This window comes from Corythoichthys intestinalis, chromosome 22 (genome assembly GCF_030265065.1).
Source record: "Corythoichthys intestinalis isolate RoL2023-P3 chromosome 22, ASM3026506v1, whole genome shotgun sequence".
In the NCBI taxonomy this organism is placed as follows: domain Eukaryota; kingdom Metazoa; phylum Chordata; class Actinopteri; order Syngnathiformes; family Syngnathidae; genus Corythoichthys; species Corythoichthys intestinalis.
Genome location: NC_080416.1, coordinates 11,383,396 through 11,408,456, shown reverse-complemented (window position 1 = coordinate 11,408,456; position 25,061 = coordinate 11,383,396). Strand labels below are relative to the sequence as shown.

Sequence of the window (25,061 nt, the reverse complement as noted above, 5' to 3'; positions counted from 1 at the left end):
ACTCATAAGTGATTGGGCACACACCTGACTTAAATTGTTTGGTAAAAATTGGTTTCAATTGCTATTTAAAGTGCATGTGAAACGAAAAAGCATGTTTATTTCATAAGACACAAGGTATTTTATGCTCCTGAATGATATGGACCGCTTGGATGTGTGTGAAAGCGATCGCTATATTTATTTAGTTTTTTTTAATCCCACGCCATGAAAATGAGTGACTTCCAACTACGGTCTTGCATTGAGGAGGAGGGCGCTGTGACGTGTACGGTTGAAGGCGTCCTCTTCACTAAACAGCTGTACTGTTGTGTATGAGGACTAAGGATTCAGCTGATTTTGCGGATTAATACGTTTATTTTTCACATCACGCATGTATGAAGGAGAGGCGTGTGCGCCTTTTTGGAGTTTCAAAAGGTTCCCATTCACCGTGGATATTGGCCAAGCCCTACTACTGTGGGACTATTGGACTTACGAGGAAGTGAGTAAACATCTTGTTTTGTATTATGTCAAATATTAATACAGCGATTACAAAGTAAACACTACAAACTTTCTTTAAATAAAGGACTACTTACGTTTGATCATTGATAGGCATGTAAAAAGCTCTCGTCGTGCACATTAGCTGCACGTTAGCTGCACAACAACTGCAGCCGCCCTCCTCCGGGGAATGAACTGTAACTTGCTCTCCGCTGGGCGGTTTGCCGATCCGCGAAGACAATCGACAACCCAGTCGTCATGTCAAATAATCCGGGCTAGTTATGTGTGATTTTCCGCTTCGAAGACTTTGAAACATCACTCGGTTCGGATTAGCATGTCGGCTAGCTGTCACGCCTCTTGGTTTGTTTACATTCTCCGAAGCCGGGGAAGGGAAGTGACATATGTCCGATTTAGGTGTCATAAAATATCATTCAGGAGGTGCAACAGTAAAGGTGAAGTCGATAGTTTTGACCATTATGGAGTGATTTTGCAATGTCGTCCTGAATAAGTGCATTTTTATTATTTCATATTTCATTTAGCACAAGACTGTTATTTGTCATGACCATGCCATTTATTTAGCAATTGGGGAAAATACTTGGATAAAAAGAATATCCTGTAAAAATATTGAAGTAAAGAGACAGAAACAATAACATTTTGCAGCTCTCTTCGTCGCGTTTTCCTCGTTCTGAATAATTCCCCCTCAATGGGCTGAATAGTAAAACCAATGAGCCCAGTCTCCCGCTGACGTCATCCACCTGTTGGGGACGCTAGAGCCCTATAATGGTAGGCGTGGCTAACCGGCAGATTAAAAGACTAATTTCTCGTCATCTGCGCTTTGCTAAATTGTTGTATATAGTCGAATTGTCTCAAAATATTATTCTAATTCACATAATAATGCTATTTAAGACTTTTTTTCTAATGTCGTATGCTCTTTAAGTCTCCTTAAGCAGAGGGTTCACTTACTTATTTTTACCCCTTCTGTCATTGCATGCATGCTATCCTCATTAAAATATGAAAACCTATAAATGTTTGGGTGGTTTTAGTTAAAGCAGAGGCAATCTCTGTGGAGTCGTACCATGAACACCATTCTTGGCCATAGTTTTGCATATAGTTGTTGTGTGCACAGAGATATTGGACTGTGCCAGTGATTTCTGCAAGTCTTTGGGCAGATACTTTAGGTTTTTTTTTTTTTTTAACCCCTCTGAGTATTCTGCGCTGAACTCGTGGCGTCATCTTTGGTGGACAGGCACTCCTTGGGAGAGAAGCAACAGTGCCAAACTCTATTTGTAGACAACTTCTCTGACTGTCGATTGATGAACATCCAGACTTTTAGAGATGGTTTTGTATCCTTTCCCAGCTTTATACAAATCAAAGAAACCTTGATCGTAGGTCTTTAGACATCTCTTTTGACCGAGCCATAATACACATAAGACAATGCTTCTCATCAAGACAATTCTTACCAGGTGTGTGTATGTGTTATAGTGAGGACAGTTTTAAACCATCATAAGTGATTGGTCACACACCTGACTTAAATTGTTTGGTAAAAATTTGTTGCAATTGCTATTTAAGTCTCCTTAGGCCAGTACTTCTCAAATAGTGGGGCGGGTCCCCCCAGGGGGGTGCAGAGCGATGCTGGGGGTGGCGCATGTGACCTTGGGGAACATACTTTTTTGCCATACTAGAATAAAGTGTAATTGCACATCCACTCAGTGGGTGGCAGTGCCGCCCTCATTTTCAGCGTGTGCGCAGTATTTTTTTGAACCAAACAAGAGCACACAGCAAAGAGCACCGGAGATATGACAAGGTAAGACAAGGAAATATGATCAAGTGTATGTAACATTTGGCTTTGACTTTTAGTACAGTGGGAGACAAGGAAAGACCAGTCTGTTTACTTTTTCCAAAAATGTTCGCAGCGGACAGCAGGAATATTTTTTTTCAGCGAAAACGTGCAGAATATTGCCAATAATCCTTCCGCTTAGTCAGTGTTAAAAAAGTAAACCAGCAAGCATTGTCAGCATCATTTAACGTGGCATACCTGGTTCCTCAATGCAAAAAAACCCACACCATAATAAAGGAGCTGATACTGCCTGCAACTAAAATAAAAACTGTCCCTCCATCCAATGACACTGTCGTTTTTGTTCTATTCATTTTGGGGTTTTGGGTCAAATTGTTTGGCATATTATCCTGATGAGTTAATGTTGCTAATCAATTTGAATTCATTATTATTTATTGATTTTCATTAGATTTTAATTTTCAGTATCAAACGCTCAAAAAATGTATCTTGAGTGTAAGTTTTACAGTATGTATTTTTTTTTTTTTACTTTATTGTAAGTTGAGCATGCAGAGGTGTACTTGTAATAATAAGAATTTTAAATACAAATGATAATATAGTAAATTAAAAGTAGCGGCAGAGAGTTGGGGGGGGCGGCACGTTTACGTCTTCCTGTGGGGGGCATAATAGAAAATAATTGAGAAGCACTGCCTTAGGCAAAGGGTTCACTTACTCTTTTTTCCCCCCTTCTGTCATTGTATGCATGCTGTCCTCATTAAAATGTGAAAACCTATAAATGTTTGGGTGGTTTTAGTTAAAGCAGACACTGTTTTTACATCTGTGTGATTTTGACAAAGATCACATTTGGTGGTGATTTTATACAGAAATCTGAGAAATTCCAAATGTTTCAGATACTTTTTCATACAACCGTAACTGAGTCCAAAGCAGGCGGAAAAAGGTAGCCGCTTATAGTCCAAAAACTACGGTACATCTCAGAGTATTTCGTCTACATTGTGCCTACGACACAACTTTATTTTCATGTTAGTCATTATGCTGCTACTTGGGAAGCCAAAATATGTCTGATGTAAATATAAAGCTTTGGTGTCAAGGTTACCACTGTACCGTGTTCAGTCACGTGGTGGCCACTTTACAAGGACATGAAGAAAAAGACGGAGAAAGGGGATCAAACACAAGCATCCATAACGCTTGTGACATTTGGGTAAACACGCTGGCCCAAAAGACGGAAAATGATCCATTGCGGTGTTTGTGGAGGTTTTTTACTGTAGTATAAAGCACTTGATATTTTTAGTTCGTCCAGCGTGGACAGCAGAGTCTGTAAAAGCCTCGTGAAGTTACATGTATGCAATTTACCACTTTGTCGCTCACCAAAGGTTGGCATCATCGCGTGTTATTAACTCTTTGGCTGACATTGACGGCGCTAGACGTCCGATGCATTTGAAGTGGGAGGGTGGCAGCGAATGAACGTTCGTTCATTCGCTGCCACCCTCCCACTTCAAATGGATCGGACGTCTACTAGTGATAAACTCATTTCCATTCACAGCCAAAGGATTATTGGATGCCACATGATTGTCTATCATCATCATTGGAAGTGAAAAGTTTCAATTTATACAGCCTTTGGCAAACTTAGTATGTCTGTACCACTTTTTATGACATTTTTTGGGTGACATTTTTGTTTAGTCGTGTGTTGTGAGATACAAATTGAAGCATAAATATGAGATTAATCTCGTGTTAAGTACCTCTCCAGTATCGTAGACCCACACTCGGCCTTCCGAGTCACCCACGGCCACTTCTTTCCCTCCGGATGACCACCGCACTCTGTTGAGCGCCGACGCGCCTTCGATCGTCACGCTGGCTGTCGGTACCTGCCAGAGAGACATTTTGCATACGTTAATTTGACATAGTATTAGGGCTGCAGCCATCGATTATTTTAGTCGTCGATTATTCGATAAACCATTAGTTCGAATAATCGAGTAATCGGATAAGGAACATGAAAAATTAAATTACCTGAGCTGAGCCTCAAATGGTATTAAAAATAAATAAATGAGGATCTATGTAAAACAAAAGAACAATTGGCTAACTTACATCGCAAAAGCCCGCTAGTTTAAATGCTATAAAATGCTAATTTTTTTACAATGCTCTTAACGAATGGTTCAGGCACATTTTCCCACAAAAATTGGCTAAATATACCTATAAACAGGGGTGCACATAAGTGGTCCGCATGCGTGCATGCGTACTGGACGTAGACAAATGCGCTGGCCCTCAACGGCTTCCATACGTTTTTGCGTACCGATGGCTGACCACTGTATTTGCGGCGGACACGAGAAAATAACTTCTCATTTTGAAGAGGCAGGCCACACTGAGTAATTACTTTAGTGATGGGACGAAATGAGCCGAGGTTCCGAAGCTTGTGTCGAGTAATGGGAGGGGGGTTTCCACGAAGCTTGTAGCGAGGCGCGCTTCATTTCGGCAAAACCCGGAAATGATGACGTGGGAAGCCTTGCCGGCGGCCGGCTGAATCTCGTGAGTGCTTCGGAAGTGATCCAACGTTTGGCGCACATTGCAAAAACAGGACACACTACAGTATAAATTGGTTGCAAAACGCAATGGCGATCGCCTGTTATCTCACATTTTGTGGATTTCGGGGTCCTGTACTTGTTACATCTGTGCGCAACAGTGCAACCAGTGCAATCTTTTTTCGAGCCTTGTCCTTTGCTTGCGATGGAATCTGCGCAAAAAGAGAGATCCTCCCCTGTATGGGAACATTTTGATTTGATTGCTTTCAATAAGGTAAGGGAGAAAAACTACTTTAATATAAATGTGAGTGTGTGTGTGTACCTATCTGAACCAAACATCAACAGAATGAACAATCCATTAGTGTACTGGGAGGCACAAAAGAATACCTACCCAAATTTATATAAACTGGCACTCACATTTCTCTGCACCCCAGCTTCATCTGTGCCTTGTGAAAGAATATTTTCTAAAGCTGGTGAAATATTTTCCCAAAAAAAAGAAACTGTTTAAAGCCAGCCACTGTGGGAAAGCTATTATTTCTAAATAAAAATGAATAACAAATTACCCTTAGCACTTGTTGTATTTTGTTCACATACTAAATTACTAACACAAGCACATTCATATCTTTGTCTTAAGCAAATAGCCATTGAATTCTTAACAATGTTGACCTCTTGGGCTTCTAGACCACTTGATGGCGCCATAGGGTAAATGAAGCACCATGAAGCTTTGCTACATGTGCAATCCAATTGGCTGCAAAGCTTCATTGCTTCATGAGGCTTCATTTGGCCATCACTAAATTACTTCCGTGTTCCCCCACCCCCGTCAAAAGACAGACAGAGACGTCACCGGAGCTACCGAAAAAAAGGACTTTTGCTGAAAAGTGGCTACAGAAGGTACCATGGCTAGAAGCAAATGATGCTCGCACGGAAATGCGGTACAAAATGTGCCGTGAGAATCCCAATGTCGCCGATAAGAGCAGCGCATTTTATGTAGGGTCAAAGAATTTCAGCCATCCAAACTTTGAAAAGCACGAAAAAAACAGAGAGCATGTGGCAATTAAGCAAACTATCGATGTCAAACAGGACCCCACTCGCCCTATGGACAAGTAGCGGAATAAAGGTAATGAACAGCGACATGCACTGACAAACGTGTTTTTGCTCGCATTTTACAAAGCTAAACATGCACGTTCAATGAGGTCTTATGAGGAGGATATCCCACTTTTAAAAAGGCTTGGAGTTAATGTGGGAGCCGCATAATGCCCTTTATTTTGAATTGGTGCTTCTTATTTCTTTACATTTCACTTCAAAGTAATGGCAATTTTGTTGTGCCAGTTGATGTTAATCAAGCATTAATTGTTAATATAATTAATTAAAGTTAATTGGCTCTAAGTAAAGCTTGTCATAAATTTATCGCATCAGGCGGGTCGGCTCTCAAGCTCAATGAGGACCAAGTCACATCTCCAGGTCCTCCTCTGAGAACCTGGGCAAAAAAATTATGTGCACCCCTGCCTATAAACTAAATTACGAATGCATTAAAAAAAACTAGGGCTGTCAAAACTATCACGTTAACGGGCGGTAATTATTTTCTTAATTAATTAAGTGAAAATATTTGACGCAATTAACGCACATGCTCCGCTCAAACAGATTAAAATGACAGCAGAGTGTAATGTCCGCTTATTACTTGTTTTTTTGTGTTTGGCGCCCTCTGCTGGCGCTTGGGTCCAACTGATGTTATGGCTTTCAGCACCACGAGCTATTAGTTTATTTTGATTGAAAATTTTAAAATATTAAAACGAAAACATTAAGAGGGGTTAATATAAAATCACAATAACTTGTACTAACATTTATCTTTTAAGAACCACAAGTCTTTCTATCCATGGAACGCTTTAAGAGAATGTTAATAATGTTAATGTTGATTTATTGTTATAATAAACTAATACAGTACTTATGTACCCTATGTTGAATGTATATATCCGTCTTGTGTCTTTCCATTCCAACAATAATTTACAGAAAAATATGGCATATTTTATAGATGGTTTGAATTGCGATTAATTACGATTAATTAATTTTGAAGCTGTAATTAACTCGATTAAAAATTTTAATCATTTGACAGCCCTAAAAAAACATTAGCTCAAACAAAATTTTGCTTATGTTGGTTTTAACAGGGAACACCTGGATTCAGCCATGTGAATTGAGGCAGTGTATCCACCCAAATCAATAAAACTAAATGCAAACACTTTCAAACCACAACTACACCATTACAATGTCACTTTAATTAAACAAATACTCGAGGCAACAAAATTTAATTTGACAATTTTTTTCTAATCGAATACTCGAGTTAATCGATTAATCGTTGCAGCACTACATAGTATCGTGTCTGTAGTGGCTCGTTGGTGAAGGTTTTAAGTCACTGGCTGCGGTGTTGTTGCGTTGATGAACAATTTTTTTTATAATAATAAAATATAATAATATAATATACGATACAAAGCTAAAAATGTGCCTTGGGAGACTAATACATAATGAGATGAATGTCAGTTTTCGTCTGACGAGCCGAGAACAAGAAGTGGGCCATAGTTTCCGTGACATGTTCACAATGTTTACCATTTTTTTGTGCAGTTAGCATGCATCGTAGCAGTCAGTGTTGTTTTTGGCAGGCCTTTTATTTTTCGTCTTTTGGACAATACCAAGGGTTGCATCGGGACGGTATGGACATAACACTACCAAGTTTTTAGGATGCTCAAATTGTCCCCACCAACTTTTAAGCAACCTTATTTGCATTATACGAGTTCAGTGATATAGGTAATTTGCTTTGTGTTCCCACATGCTGTAAAGATAGAACACACCCTACCATTAGTAACTGATTTTTTTTCCCATTATGTCCTTTTCATTTGCTGAATGCCCCCCCCCCCCCCCCCCCCCCAAACGCACATTTAATTGGCTGATGAATTGACCAGAAGTGGGTAGGGTAGCCAAAAAAATGCACAGTAAGAGTAGCGTTGCTTCTAAATAATTTTACTCGAGTAAAAATAGTCATAAAAAAATTATTCAAGTACAAGTAAGAAAAAAAAAAAAATTGTTTGTTGGAAATAATACTCAAGTAATGAGTAACATTGTGATTAACTGCTTACAATGTTTGGTTTTTTAAATCATGGTCATTTTTTTCCTCAGCACAATTTGATTGATATAAAGTGTTGTTATTATTACTAGAGCTGGGAATCTTTGGGCACCTAACGATTTGATTACGATTATGATTCAGAGGCTCTGATTCGATTATAAAACGATTATTGATGCACCCCCCTCCTTTTTTTTTTTTTTAATGTTTTGTACATTAGTTCCAAAATTGTTCAAAAATCCTCTCAGGCTAAACCAAACTACTATTTCAGTATCAAGTTAACATATAACAGTAAACAAATATACAAAAATAACAGTAAATAAAATACTCCAGTTCCCATTCTGTATCAGCAGCTTTTAACTACATTCAATTAATTTATTGTTGTGAATCAACCGTTACAGTTGTTAAAATTGCTCCCGTTATTCCATCATTTCCCTTCTTTCTACTTTTGACATGTCAAAGTTTTAAAACGGTTTCATCATTTAAAGATAGATTCAAGACAAGAGTTTGCCGATTTAGGAGTATTTTAGATAAAAAGTTAATTAGATTCGCTACAACAGAGCCTTCTAGAGAAGTGTACTGCTTTAAGATGGCGGCTGTTTACTAACGCCGGCAAGTCCGTCATTTCGCATCTCTGTTCAATAATACATGTTCTAACACCGCCGTCTACTGTCATTTTGCATCTAGTTCTACATATATATAATATCTACTGTAACCGTTTGTTTGTAGCAACTAGCAATCGGTTTGTAGCGGCTGTCAGCCGCAGTCAGGTATGATTGTTTTTTTTTTTTAATCTAGCGGCATGAGTTGAACATGATATTTACTCTCGGTCCATTCATCATTGCGTCCCAAAGACCGCACTGACTGTGTTTTACTTCCGCTTTACCTGGTATAATTCAATAATCGGAATTTGAAAGTTTGTGAATCATTCTCGAATCTTCCACGGCCGAATCGCGAATAATCTAAGAATTGGAAATTTCGCACGCCTCTAATTATTACTATACTATATTATTATTATAACCTATTATGACCAAAAAAATCCTCCAATTCAAACCAGAACAACAATATGAAACAAAGAGCGCGAGTACCCTCTAGTGGAGAAAAAAACATTGTTAACTCTGATTGGTATAATGGAGTCATGTGGTTATTTCAACGTCTCATTAGTGAAACTGAGACTGCCACTGTTGGCATCTCTGGCAATAATAAAGTCAATATGTACAATGAAGACGAAAAATGTAACGACTAGTGTAGGCCAAAGTAGTGGAGTAAGAGTAGTGTTTCTTCACAAACCTTCTCAAGTAAAAGTAAAAAGTATTGTGTGGTAAAACTATGCTAAGAATTACATTTTTCTAGAAAAAAATACTCAAGTAAATGTCACTGAGTAAATATAACGCGTTACGACCCACTCCTGGACTCACTAGAGCCGTGAGTTGAGCATTGGCATTACCCGAGGGGCCGGGTAATGAGAAGCATGATGTTTAGCTACTCTCGCTCCGTTGCTCATTGACCGCGCGGCGCGCTGAGTGTGTTGTACTTCCGCTTTACTTGGCATATTTCAATAGTCGGAATTTGGATGTTTGTGAATCGTTCTCGAATCTTCCACGGCCGAATCGCGAATAATCTAAGAATCGGAAATTTTGCACACCTCTGCAATATATATTTGTCTTCATCTACAGTAGTTTTTGTTGACTAAAACTCAAGACTAATTTCGTCTAGATTTAGTCAACATTTACTAAATTTTTTTTCGTCTGTAAAATTAAAATAAATTTTACTCCAAAAATAAAGAAAAGGTTTCCAAATACGTCGAATGAACATTAACAGACAAGCACATATTGTAGCGTCTACAAGGTTGGGATTGTATACACACTCAGCAAGAAAACAGTACATTATTTTCAATTTTATTACAGATACCTGGACACCACAAACTGTATGTTAAAAAAAAGTTGTAAGAGAGTTTAGAGGACGGTCGCCATTAGCATTAGCCTAGTCCTAGAGTGATTGCTATGCTAACGCTAGGAGTTACATTTAGTGTGTGATGATGAGCGCATATTGTAGCGTCAATAAGTACGACGCCAACTTGGTGACAACACAGACACAGCAGGAAAACAATATATTATGGGCGCTCTAATAAGCATTAGCCTAATGCTAACGTGAATGCTATGCTAACGCTACAAGTTACATTTAGAGTGTGATGATCAGTCAGCACAGACCTTTAAACGCTAAAGCAACATAGTCTCTCTGGCCAAGAAAACAATTCTTACAGTGTGTGCAAGCCTGCACAGAGACTGAAAACGACACACTGGTGAGTTTGGGGGGGGGGGGGGGGGGGGGGGGCGCAATATGTTATGAGTGACACAACCAGACAATGCTACGATGCAGGCCAACTACACATAAAATGTATAGAACATGTATTAAAAAAATGAACATATGACGGAAACTAGCGCATTGTTGGACGAAAACTGGCATTCATCTCTTTATGTTTTAATCTCGCAAAACACGTTTTTAGCTCGTTATCGTCTCGTCATTGTGGAAAAAAAATTGTGTTTGTTGATGAAATATTTTATTTATCGTCATCACTGACGAAAACAACACTGGTAGCAGTGTCTGGTTGTGTCACTCATGTGATGTGTTGTGCCCCCCCTTCCCACAATTCACCAGTGTCCTCTCCAGGCTTGCTTGTTTTAAAACACACATGGTAAGATATGATTCCTTATCTCAGCAGGAGAGAATATGCAATGTTGCTTTAGCCTTTAAAGGTCTGTGCTGAGTTATAATCACACAAACTAAATGTAACTCATAGCATTAGCATAGCATTCACATTAGTATTAGGCTAATAATAATAGCGAGCTCCCATTATGTGCTGCTTTACTGCTGAGTGTGTATTATCACCAAGTTGGCGTTGTACTTATTGACGCTACAATATGTGCTCGTCTGTCAATGTTCATTCAAAATTGTTGGAAACCTTTATGTATTTATTTTTGGACTAAAACTTTTGTATTTTTTAGACAAACAGTGAACGGCAACAAAAACTAGACGAAGAAAAGCACATTTTGAAATGACTAAAATATGACTAAGACTAATGAGTATTATCATCCAAAAGACTCAGATTAAGACGAAAATTAAAAGGGCTACCTTGGACAGAGGCATAGGCCAAATTTATTTAGCTGGGAAGAGTTGACAGTGATTGACTAACACAGAAATTGGTAGGTCCAACTCTCATGCCTGTAGTACCTTGCTGGTGAAGTTTCAACTCATGAGCTGCCTTTGACGGAGATAGACACCCAATTTATTTAGCTGGGAAGAGCTCGCTGTAATAGACTCACACAGAATTTGGTAGGTCCAACTCTCATGCCTGTAGTAACTTGCTGGTGTTTCAACTCTTGAGCTGCCATTGATGGGGATGGACACCCAATTTATTTGGACTCCCAGTCCAAATAGATTGGGTGTCTATCATTGTCAATGGGCAAGAATGAGTCAAATACTTGGAAAAGATCTGAAGTCTTTCCATATAAAGTGTTAGTGACATGTGGCAGGCAAGTCTGACACATGTCACAAGTGGAGACATTGGCCTTGGCACGATGACGCCTCGCACACTGAGCTGCTGCTTCTGCTTCTGAGTATTTAAAGCGGCGCTAACCACAGACTGGCTGCCATTAGCCCGCATGAGTCCACAGCTCCGCCCGACCGGATCAGAACAGAGCACTTTCAATTGACTGTATATAAATGTGTGTAAGTATGTGCGTGTGTGAATATCTGCTGGAAATGAGAACCAGGCGCTCGGCACTTCTCCGTTAATGTTGTTATGACTGTGTGTTTTTAATATGATGCTAACAATGGAAGTCTGTTGCTATTAGACTGTGTGTCTTTGTGCGTGTACTTTTTGTACATCTGTGTGCGTGAGAGCAAATGTTTCTCATAAAGCACATTGTTAGGCGAGTTAGGCCGCTTGTAATGAACTCTTCCGCTGTCAGAGAAAAGGCCCCCATTGAGGGAAGCATGGGAAAACAGTCATCTGTGCGCCTTGTGCAGGAAAACGCCGAGCAATCGTGATGAAATCATAGAAATCGATAATCGGGTGAGGCTATTTTTTGATTTAGGAGTAGTTGAAAAAGAGGATGTGTGACATGAAGAAGCACATGCACCTAGAGACTTGTTGAGTAGATTGTGTGGGTTGTTACTATGGTAACCAAGAGAGCAGAAGACTCTTTTATCATTGCTTTTAGCTGCGTAATCCATAGCACAGGGACAAAGGATGTTTTTCTTCTTTAGAACTTGAAACGAGTGCAATTTTTGTTCCGATTCACTTAAGGTTTAAAATAGCCTGGAAATCCTTTGACATGCTATCTGCAAATTCATAATGTGGATTTTGAAGACTTAAAAACCCTAACCCTAACCCTAGGAAATGGCACATTTTACATTTGTGCGTATGATTTTAGGACTTCAAATTATATCTCAAGGTGTACATCGAGTTTGAATCGTGATAAAAATCAATATTCTACAAATGAAAGCCAATGGTAAGAGTTCATTCATCATTTAGAAAATATCATATATATTTCTTTTAGTATCATTGCTTTAGACTCACTGGCTGCCACTGACAGCAATTGACGTCCAATTTTTTTTTAACTTAGAAGGCTCAGACTGAATGATCTTATGATAGTTCTATTGACAACGATAAACGTCTAATCCATTTGAACTTGGAAGCTTTAACTATGTTTTCTTTATGTTTTCAAAAAGATTTATGAATAAACACCTATATATGGCGGAAAACACAGACAAGACAGATAAAGCAGTTTCTGCTCTTGCACCCCTCTTTAAAATAAACTGCTGTATTTTAAGCCAAAAGAACTATTGCGTTTGATAGAACAATACTGTATGTCGATATGCTGCCATAGCAGATTCATGGCGCGTTAAGCCCCCGAACTATTTTTAATTTGTCTGTTTTACCCTGGAAACCCCCGTTTTCAGACGTTGCGCAAGCGCTTTTGTTTCAACCGAGCCATCAAAATAAGGTAAGTAATTATATTTATTCATCGAAATGTCTGTCATTTTTAGCTTAGAATCGTTAATTGATGTCTAATATTTAGTTTTCAAAAAAAAAAATTTTTTTTTTAATTATTCACTCGTATATAGTAAACTTGTAAACAAATTTCGTCACAATAAAAAATGTGTCTGTAAATAAGTCACGGATATCTACCACATAACTATCACTTAATTGTATTTTTTTATTTATTTTTTTGTTACAATCGCATTTTCCCCAATATTTTAGATGATAAATAAATGATCCGAACAAAGAAAATTGGGGGAAAAAAATATATAAAAGGGTAAATGTATGCAAAAGAAAATCTAAACCACTCCTTGATGTCTGCGATTTTTGCATCGCGCCCTTGTTATATTACCATGTCTAGCCCATAAAATCCCCCCAAAAATCCGGCTGTGGCCATTCGCAGCTGTGTCTTGACACTCGGGGATACATGCTACATGGAGTTTTTGAATCGAAAAGAGGCAAGTACGTGATAATATCTCGTTAAAATTGTGGCGTCTTTAATTATGCTCTCTCATGCTTTTGCCTCCAGTTAGGGTGTTGGTGTTTAAAAAAAAATGGTAACACTTTTCAATAAGGGTCCCTTAATTAACATTAGTTAACGCATTTTTAGACAAAAACTAATGTTTTAAGTAACATGACAAAAAAATAATTTAATCCCTTATCTAACATTTAATTATAACATTTAGTAATATATTAATTAACATTAGTTAATGCATTAGTTAATGCATTTTAAGAAAATATCTAGTGTTTAAGTAACATGACAATACTTGAGCATTTATAATTTCATAGTTGGGGGACACATGTGCTAGACTTTACAATATGGGTCCAAAAAATATTTAGTAATGGTTAATTAAGGTTAAGTAATACTTATGAGGTACATTCACGTGAAATAATACCATACTTAAGTACAGGGTATAATATATAATATATATAATACATAACATTAATTCACATTTACATTAGTGCATTAATAAATAGTTATTAATTGTTTAATAGTAGTAGTTTAATAGTTTAATATTTATTAGTGAATATGTTATTTTAAATGAGAAACATTGCTCTGTGAGTCCTTGGGTGCTGCTAACCTAACCTTAAGTATGGTATTATTTCATGTGGACGTACCTCATAAGTATTATTTAACCTTAATTAACCATAACTGAGTTTTTTGGACCCTTATTGTAAAGTGTAGCACATGTGTCCCTTAACTAAGAAATTATAAATGCTTAAGTTCCCCCCCTTAGACTTTATTAACTATTACTGAATGCTTTTTGGACCCTTATTGTAAATTGTAGCACATGTGTCCCCTAACTAAGAAATTATAAATACTTAAGTTAACAAACCCTAACCCTAAACCCTATATAGGCCTATTTTTTAATTTTATTTTACCAAACCATTAGTTACTGTCTAGTTATGCATTAACTAATGCATTAACTAATGCTTTAACTCATGTTAATTAATATATTAATACATGTTAGATAAGCAATTATATTAATTATTGTAATGTTACTTAAACATTAGTTATTGTCTAAAAATGCATTAACTAATGTTAATTAAGGGACCCTTATTGTAAAGTTACCAATTTTTTTTTTTTCCGAAATGCCCTCCTGTTCCAAATTTTTCTTCCCCCCAAAAATTGAGATTTTAAGCGTTCAAATGATGTATCACACATGCATATTGGACAATTTTGAAATTTGGCCAAATTGGGGGTCTCAGAGCGGAACTTCAAGTCACCTGAGTGTTTTCCGCCATATGTTTAAATAATCTGTTCCGAATTACCGAACAGAGGGGACTTCGGTGCCGTCTTGCAGCTAAGGAACTTTGTTGAACTGAATTTAGGAGCTTCATTAAGACAAAATTACCACTTTGCCTCCATCTCGTGGCATCTTGATGCCAAGAAACTACTTGTCGAAGTGCTTTGGCTGCGTGAACGTTGTACACAGGCATGTTGGAATGTTGGGAGGGAGATGAGTGGATGTCACCCACCGTGATTTAAAGCGAGAGCTTGTGGGAAACGCCCACGGGGCGACGAGGGCAGGGAGCGCTCGGGTGTTTGGTTGTGCGGTTCACGTCGAGGCGTAGCAACGGGCCCTCGGGACACACGTCAACAGCGAGACAACACCCCCGCGGTGACCTTCAGTCAACCGTCCGTCACGGAAAAGACACACACCTCCGTGTCGTTGTTGAGGTTCCACAGATCGAGGCGGCCCATGCCGTCCACCGAGGCGAAGATTGCGGGGTGCACGGGCGACCACATCACATCATAGACGTAGTCGGCGTTGTCCTCAAAAGAGTAGAGAGGTTTGTTTTGCTGGAAGACATCACAAGATGTTTATGGCGCTGCGAAACAGCTGGAGAGAAGAAGAGCGAGCGTTCAGGGTTGGAGTATTTGACTCGCTATAGACAGACCGAGAAAAAAAGGGAACGCGGGAGAGAGGGAGTGAGCCGGCTTCAGACAGAGTGGCGCTGCCTCAGCCTTGGGGCCTGTCTGGGTGCACAGCCTAATTAAAAAGCCTCGCACATTCACACAGCACCATAAAACCGCTGGGAGAGATGAAAGGAAGGCCCCTCCACAAGGTGTAATGTAACCTCAACACAACAGCTGTCTGAAACAGGGATAGCTAGAGATGGAGGGAAAAACATGCAATGGGAAGATGCGCCTCACAAACACACCCAGGTTCAGTAGGGTCGCTGTCGATAAAAAGTGATATATTCAAAATTCCTAAGACCATAGACTCAAGGGCATAGGTTTGCATAGGGACGGTAGGGACATAACACTAGCAACTTTTCAGGATGCTCAAATTGTCCCCACCAACTTTTAAGCAACCTTATATGCATTACATAATGAGTTTAGTCAGGGCCGGCCCAGCCTATACACAGACTATGCAGCTGCTTAGGGCCCCTGACCACTAGGGGGCCCCCAATCTGGCAATTGTATAATTTATATTCTATTTTGTTTACTACAGTATGCTTTATTTGACTTTTATGAGTTTTGATACTTGATTACAAGCTTAAAAAAAATAAAAGTTCTTCCTTAACTTTTCTTTCCTCTTTTAGAAAAAGGTTTGGCGCTATCTACTGTAAGTACTGACAATCATTTGGGGTGAGAAGTTTGAAGTATGCAGTGCATCAAAATCTGATCAATATACAAAATATGGACGTATGGGTTGGATTACATGTATGGGTTTCACAGTACACTGTGACGAAATGGTGGGCTTTAATATGGGCCCCTTTGCATTATTTTGCTTAGGGCCCCCAAATGGCCTGGGCCGGCCCTGAGTTTTGTTATATATGTCGTTTAGATTGTCTTCCCATATGTTGTAAGGATAGAACTAACCCTACCATTATTAAGTGAATTATTTTCATTGTGTTCAAACTTACATTTACCCCATTTCACTTGCTGAATGTGCCGGTCCATTTTCCCCCCCTCAAACACACATTTGATAGGCTGATGACTTGGCCCACCCCTGGCACACACACACACAGCCCCGACAGAAATACATGTCGACAACATGCTGCCGCCTCCGCCGCATTCGAACAAAGGGATGTTAGAAGTTTTTTTCGGCCAGCAGCAGCCACTGTTAGTAATTTTAAAATACGCCAATGTTGTGTAGGTGAGAAAAACACCACTAATTTTGCTACTGAAAGGTCGACTTGCATTAGTTAGCATAACATTAAACAGTGTGAACTTGCTAACCTGCAAAACCCGAGTAGGAAGCTGCTTAGAGAGAAGTGTCCAGCGTTTTCTACTCATAACGTGAATTAAACTGTGAGAAATGTAGTAAACTCTGTTGGAAACTATAGAACTAGAAAAACGTGAGCAAAAAGCTGTTGAGCTGAATGCAGCTCAATGCTGAATGCTGAATGCAGCTGAGGGGTGCTGCATAACCTCATATGTTGCTCACACAACACAATCATAATTAACTATGTACATTTAAAAACAAATGTTTTTTTCGGGGGGAGCGAGCTACCCACACTAGCATTGCGATCGACTGGTCGCTTGTGATCGATGTAATGAGCACCTTTGATTCATCGTATCAATTAATTAGGTTCATATTTGTGAAAAATGTAGCCCTGACCGTCGTTCACCCAATCTGCTGGGTCTTATTAATATCCCATCCCCAGCAAAAAGTGTACAAGCAGGTTATGCTGTTATATTTTCCCTACCAATTTTGAGACAAAACCTACGCGCTTGCATAGACATCACTATCAGTTGACGGGAAACAGGGCGCGGGGCCGTTCCATAGGGGGCCTAGTTGGAAAAACTTAAAATTCAAATATTTTCAAAAACAGAGTCACCAGCAACCTAAAAACAAAACAGGCACCTCCCTTAGGCATATATGAGTCTCTATGAGCAGCATCATCAAAAAATTCAAAGTTAAAAAAAAAATTCAAAGTCGTTCCCTAATAAAATCCCGATTATAGTGATCCCTCGTTTTTTCACGGTTAATGAGGACCAGTGAAAAACCGCAAAGTAGCGCTCCCCTACAAAAAAAAAACATTTTTTTTTATTCAATGTATTTTTTAGGTCTATCATTGGAAAGAGATACATATAAGACGTTTTTTTTTTTTTTTTCCTTTTCCCCCAAGAAAAAAAAAATTATAATAAATTGATATATTTTTTAATAAATGTTTTTTAAGCACTTTAAATAGAATAATTATGATAAGTTTTAAACATTTTACTGTCACACAGAATTATTTGTAAACAAGCAAAAAAGCAGACTCCCAATCCATTTTAAAAAATGCTTGTCTTTATTAAATGCTTCATTGAGTGTCCACTCAAATCTGCTCCAGCAGCCACAGCAACTAAGTTCAGCGATGATTGACGCATGCGGCCCTTTGAAGGTTGAATCTCTGGCCAGACCAAAGCTTAACCGTCTGTCAATCATTGTTTACTTTAATAAGCAACACCAGTTCGCTCTCTGACGAACAAACAGCAGTGAAAGGGAGGGAAGGAGGAAGCGAGCGTTGAGACTATGTGATTGGCTCGGGACAGCACATCTGTATTTTTTTTGCTTTTCTTAATTGAAAAAAAATCCACGACGGACTGAGGGCGCGAAGTTTTGAAGCACGAAATAGCGAGGGATCACTGATTTTTAAAATTTTTTTTTTTTATATATAAGTATGATGAAACATAAAATGGCTATAAAATTCTCAGATTTTACGCTAGATGTACGAAAATCACCAAATGCAGAGATAATCTCAAAGATTTTCAGGATCATTATTAATATTTAACATATCATATACGTTTTTGCCCAAAATAGTTACTTACAATACTTTTTTTTAATTTAATTTTGTGAAATTTTGACATACGTTTTCAACAGCTAATAAATCACTCAATTTTCACATCAGAAACTTAATACTTGAGGAAAGCATTCAGAATCATCTTAATTACACTCAACAAAAGCAAAATTTGCATTTTCTATATAGACAAGTTTCCTGTGCGAAATATGGGCGGGGCCATCTTGGAAAATGTCTGCTCCAAACTTCCGGTTTAGAAAGAACAATATGAATTGCGGTTGAAGTAAGCAGTGTGTTGACAAAGTTAAAACTGCAAAATTAAGCCAGAGGAACCAACGGAATCTAAATGGATTCAGCACGACGTAGATGAGACGTAGATGAGATTGTATGATTGTTCTTATCACTTCGTTGATCATTCGTTGACAAAATTATAACAACCTGTCAGCCTGTGTTTATGTGAGGTATAGATTCATACACCGACCACTTGAGTGACCAAAATGAGGTGAAATTACAAATTATATTACATTTGTCAAATGCAGAAGGGCTGACACAGATTTGGTTGTTACAAGGAAATACTACAAGGTAAGTACATATAAACAAAAATAGTATGTCATTCTTTTTTATTACAAATATTGATCGAAAAAAAACATTTGGACAGCATGATTCCATTTCTTGTTTTATTTAAAACGATTGGTGCATGTGCAAAACAAGTCAATAAATCACAATTTATAAAATTATTAGAAAAATAGCATACAAGAATGTGATATCAGCTGAGCTCCGGAGTCTCGCCAGACTTTTACCCGACATTACGGCCTCCAGACGGGCTTTCTACCACTGTCCTCGGTAATTCCAGCTCCAATAGCGTTTCTTAAAGTTGCTGCAGTTAAAAAGCTTGTAGTTGGATCTCGGACCGAGCTAACGGTCCGCCGCGAGGCGAGCCACCTTCTGTCCCAGCCTCTCGGTCGCCCCCGTGTAAAATGCACGTAATCTTGAAATATGTCCATTAACGTCCATTAAGTGTTGATCTGAGGCACATCAACTTGTCTTCCCTTCCCTAGCAGCGTTTTCCACCTGTAATTAAACGAACCAAAAATTTCTAACACTTGCATTTATGCGTTGAATAATTGTGCCATCTACACGTACTGATTAGCAACAGGCTAGCAGCACATACAGTAGTTGTAGTAAATAATATTAAAGATCAACATAATTACAATCATCATAATAACAATATTAAAGGCAACAAGACGTGTCATGCGCAAGATTTTAGCTTTAGTATTTTTTGAGCACCGGACACATGAAAATGCAGGGATAGGAAGAACATACCTTCCTAACACAGCTGCAAAGTGGCTACAAAAACACAGTCTTTGTGGTGGCACGAGCTTGATTCCACATCTGCCTTAATGAACATGTTGTCCTCCGCTGTTGTGATGATGGCAGATGGATGCGGTATTTTCAAATTGTCTTTTTTAAGGGATTTTGATGAGTAATATTACTCCAGCTCCACTGTTGATTTGGATGGAGAAATTCTAAAACGGAAGTTGCGAGCAGACATAAGGAAGTAAGGCGGAAGTACCTCAGAAACTTGTCTATAGAATCACAATTTATTTAAGTCGAATTCCGATGTCACTATTGCCTCAGCACGTCTTGCCGGCTATTTGGCCCTTGCCGGTTTTAGATTGAAATGCTACATAAAATAAAACACGTAAAAGCTAAAAAAAAAAAAAAAAATTTGTATGGGCGCAGAAATTTTCGCGAAAAATGAGCAGTTGGATGAAAATTACCGGAATATTATGTAAAGTTACGCTTTTGTGTATGGATACAAAATCCAACATGGTGGCCATCACAAAACAAAGAGCTTTTTAAGTTGAAAATTCTCATAAATAACTGCGTAAATCCCGGAATTTCTATACATATGAACGTAAAACAGTCTAGATTCTTGGTTAAAATGTAAATATTTCAAGCTAGTTACGCTAATGTTTTCCATTCATTTCATGTTTTACACATTTTAAAGTGCATGCATGGTGCTATTTTAGATAATATTTACCTTAAATCCTTGACCAGATCACTCTCGATAAAACCCCTGCCTGCTTGTATGCATTAAAACGTCGTCCTGTTCCCACCTAAATCTGGCATCAGAATTCAACATATGTTTGAGTTTATCGCAGTGAGAGCTTCCACAACGCTCTGCCTGGCCCGGCCCCCTACGGGAACCGTGGCGCAATGCCTGTAAGAGCTGTCTCGTCAATTGATAGTGGAGTCTATACCAAGACATTTGTTGAAATTTTTGGATACTTGCACCAATACCGTTTTTGGCTCCCTTGATGTTGATACTGAACAGATACAGTGCCCTCCATAATTATTGGCACCCCTGAAAAAGATGTGTTTTTTTTAGCTTCTAATATTTCTTTTTTATTCAAATAATATGGGACCTTAATGGAAAAAAGAAAAAAATCCAACCTTCAATACAAGTGCATTCATTCAGTGGGGAAAAAAATCCCACATAAAGAAAAAATTATTTGACATCAAATAATGTGTGTCACAATTATTAGCACCCCTGGTGTTAATACTTTGTACAACCCCCTTTTGCCAACAAAAAAAGGTCTGGGGACTGAGATGGCCATGGGAGGAGCTTGATTTTGTGTCTGGTGAACCATTTCTGTGTAGATTTGGCCTCACACAAAAATACACACGGTCCCAGGCTTCAACTGGGACCGTGTGCTTTGGTCAGAGGGGACCAAGATTGAGCTTTTTGGCAACAAACACTCTAAGTAGGTCTGGCGTGCCACGAAAGATGCACATGCTGAAAAGCACCTCAGACCCACTGTGAAGTATGGGGGTGGGTCAGTGATGCTGTGGGGCTGTTTCGCTTCCAAAGGCCCTGGGAACCTTGTTAGGGTGTATGGCATCATGAATGCTTTGAAATACCAGGACATTTTAAATCAAAATCTGTTGCCCTCTGCCCGAAAGCTGAAGATGGGTCATCACTGGGTCTTTCAGTAAGACAATGACCCTAAACATATGGCCAAATCTACACAGAAATGGTTCACCAGACACAAAATCAAGCTCCTCCCATGGCCATCTCAGTCCCCAGATTTTGTTTTGTTGGCAAAAGGGGGTTGTACAAAGTATCAACACCAGGGGTGCTAATAATTGTGACACACATTATTGGATGTCAAATAATTTTTTCTTTATGTGGGATTTTTTCCCCACTGAATGAATGCACTTGTATTGAAGGTTGGATTTTTCTCTTTTTTTCCATTAAGGTCCCATATTATTTGAATTTAAAAAAAAATTATTAGAAGCTAAAAAACACATCTTTTTCAGGGGTGCCAATAATTATGGAGGGCACTGTACCATGTTTTACTTTGGGGAAAAAAAATACAAATGTTAGTGTTTTATGACTAAATTATTCCATACTCACCTTGACTGTAAAGTAATTGCTATAATAGCTTGGTCAGACACTGCTTAACTAATTTTTGTAAACAGTGCTTGATGTCCAATCGATTTGAAGTGGGAAGAATGGCAGCGATTCAGACTAGTGATAAACTCGTTGTAACTCACAGCAGAAGAATAGACGGCAAATGATTTCACATTTATCATCTTGGGTAGGGCAACAAGTGCTCCTTTTTTTTTTTTACGGCGATGTGCGTAACTGGAGGCCATCTTGGGTAGGGCAACCAGAGGCTGGAAATTATATCTCAAAAAGTACATGTTGTACAGCATCGGCACATTATTTCTTAGTACACCCCGATACCAAAGACATTATTTTGGCCATTTTGCCGTATCGGTAACGATACCAGTAGTGGTGCATTTGCAAGTTTAAAGTGTCTTAAAACGTATATTTAACTAAATGATCGCAAAGTTCTTTTTATCTTTAATTATGCTGATACACGAGTCACTTGTGGTTCAAGTGGATTCAGTTCTGATTCAGTGAGTGACTATTTTGTGGATGCTCAAAAGCTCCAAATCCAGAACAAAAGCAGAAAAACAACAATTGGAAATGTTGTTTTTCCTCCTGAAGTAAAGCTCTGACGGATATTCCATCCCGGAATGTATGCAAAACTGTATTTACAATCTTTACGTCTACGTATGCAACTCTTACATCTAATCTTAAAATGCTAGGCTAGCCTTCTGGTGCATCAAAGCTATAACTTTTCTGTCTCCCCTCAGTATAGCTCACCTAACTTGAAGTTCCTAGAACAGCTTAAGTGGCACAATAACATGTTATCCATCCATTCACTCTCACGAGATGTTGGCCTTAAGAGTTCTTGTTATGCATATGTAAGTAAACCCTCTCTTGGTCGGATTCCAAATGTTTATATTAACCACAGTATTTGAAACACGTAATGCAAAACAACATTAGCAGAGTGCTTTCCAAACGTGCGCTTGATCGAGACGGTGACCTAAATGTGCGGTTGCGTGCCCTACTCCAGTTTGTGAAAGCTATGATTGGAGGGTGGAAGGTAAACCCTGAGGGATTTTAGGTAAGCAGAGGGAGTCACTTCGAGGTATGTAAAGGCATACGTCTGCACAAACATGCACACATATATTGATTTAGGTACTCCGCACGCCGTTGCCCATGTACAAACATGAATAAGAGGCATAAATGCATTCCAGTGGTATAGAAAAGGGGAATTCCTAAATAGTGATATGTAACATAAGTTACTTGATGGAAATCTGTAGATTGTTGTTTTTCTTCGATCAGCATGTACGAATCCTCCAATGTACAGTGTAGTTTTCTGCCATTGAAAATTTTGCATTACTTTCCATTATAAAAGAATGTAGATAGTCTTCAAGATTGAAGTCGTACCCACACTATCAAATGTGCCTCAATCCAGGGTGGAATTGAGCAGGGTGCTGAGGGTGCGACCGTAACCAGGCCTGGGCCTCTTAGGGGCCTAAAGTGGGCATGATTGGGCGAAGTGTTTGGTGGTCCACTCGAGGGGGTTCCGTTAATGCTCATCGCACCCGGGCCCTGTTTACATTTTTTCCGCCACTGGCCTCAATGGAATGCTGTCAATTGACAACTATTTTCGTAATTAATTAATTGTTTAGAGACAGTATTTCAAGGGCTGTTCGGTCCCTGTACGACTGGTGTCACAGTTTGGTCCGCATTGCCGGCAGTAAGTCGTATTCGTTTCCAGTGAGTGTTGAGCTCCGCCAAGGCCATTTGTCACAGATTCTGTTCGTAATTTTCATGGACAGAATTGCAATTCCAAAGCATTGAGGGGGTTCGGTTTGGTGACCTCAGCATTGCATCTCTGGTTTTTGGTGATGTGGTGCTGTTGGCTTCATCAAGCCGTGACCTCTATCTCTTACTGGAGCGGTTCGCAGCTGAGTGTCAAGCAGTTGGGATGAAGATGAGCACCTCCAAATCCGAGACCATGGTCCTCAGTTGGAAAAGGGTGAAGTGCCCTCTGCGGGTCGGGGATGAGATCCTGCCCCAAGTGGAGGAGTTCAAGTATCTTGGGGTCTTGTTGACGAGCGTGGGTAGGCGGGAGCGGGAGATGGACAGGCAGATCGGTGCAGCGTTGCGGACTCTGCACTGGTCCGTAGTGGTAAAGAAGGAGCTGAGCTGAAAGACTAAGCTCTCGATTTACCAGTCGATCTACGTTCCTACCATCACCTATGGTCACGAGCTGTGAGTCGTGACCAAAAGAACAACATCCCGGATACAAGCAGCTGAAATGAGTTTCCTCCGCAGGGTTTCCGGGCTCTCCCTTAGAGATAGGGTGAGAAGCTCGATCATCCAGGAGGGACTCCTCCGCATTGAGAGGAGCCAGCTGAGGTGGCTCAGGCATCTGGTTCGGGTGTCTCCTGGACGCCTCCCCGGAGAGGTGTTCCGGGCATGTCCCACCGGCGGGAGGCACTGGGGACGACCCAGGACACGCTGGAGAGACTATGTCTCTCGGCTGGCCTGGGAACACCTTGGGATCCCACCGGAGGAGCTGGTTGAAGTGGCTGTTAAAGCTGCTGCCCCCACGACCCGACCCCGGAGCAAGCGGAAGATGATGGATGTATGGACAGACAGACGGACGGACAATATTTCCCTGAAAAGTGTCCAGATCCTCTTCTTTTAGCCTCTTAACTCATTGACTGCCATTGGCAGTAATAGACGTCTTACCAATTTGAAGTGGGTGGGTTGGACAATTGGACGTTTCTTAGTGATGAACTCATTTAAAGCAACACTTAACTTTTCAGTTTTGGTCGATTTTAGCGATGCCGGATCAGAGTTGCGTTTCCCATGAAGACCAGCGCACACCTGCACGGTGTCGTAAAATCATCAATCAATTAATCAAAAATCAATCTCCCGGTCGCCTGTGGATGGATTAAACAACATTTCTGTTCCCAGCGGCTGTGTGAAGGATCATTAGTGATAAGGTCCAGTTGTGGCTAAACAATAGCATATAACGGTTAGCAACCGAGTGGCTTAGTGTGGCTAACCCCCCCACTCCCCCTGAAGTCGTCGGTTCGGGGGGGGGGGGGGGGGGGGGGGTGCGTCACTCCAGCGAGTGAAAGCCGGGCCAATATTTATTCTGTATATGATGCCCTTTTTTTTCCCTCCTCAGACAAAACTTTTTGTCTCTTTTGTTGCTTTGCCACCTTTGCAGAATTCACGCGAAAGCGTTCGCATTGACTTCCGTCTTTATAATGAATGGGGAAAGACTGAAGTGACATATGCCATAAAGCAGTCACCATATTTGTATTTTTATTTTTTGTGTGTAGCAGGGTCCTTGCCACCCTCCTCAAAGTTAATTAGTGCGGTTGGAAAGCGATACAGACCTCGTGTTATGAAAATATTTTATAAATGTTGAAAATTTACCTACTGTTGCTTTAAATCCACAGGAGAAGGATGAAAACAGCCACATGATTGGATGTTTTTCATCAACAATGGTAGTG

At 39.6% G+C, this 25,061-nt stretch overlaps 1 protein-coding gene across 3 annotated transcripts in view; it reads right to left on the bottom strand.

Annotated features, from left to right (window-relative positions):
• LOC130910417 (cytoplasmic dynein 1 intermediate chain 1) overlaps positions 1-25,061 on the bottom strand; it is a 91,790-nt gene that overhangs the window by 1,119 nt on the left and 65,610 nt on the right. For 2 of the 3 annotated variants that reach the window (XM_057827694.1, XM_057827693.1), the window contains exons 15-16: positions 15,091-15,231; positions 3,997-4,122 (exon numbers count right to left, since the gene is read on the bottom strand). In XM_057827694.1, the coding sequence (XP_057683677.1) occupies positions 3,997-4,122; positions 15,091-15,231 (267 nt within the window). Of the gene's footprint in view, positions 1-3,996; positions 4,123-15,090; positions 15,232-21,576; positions 24,424-25,061 lie in introns of those variants that run through there. The other variant, XM_057827695.1, reaches the window with a different exon arrangement.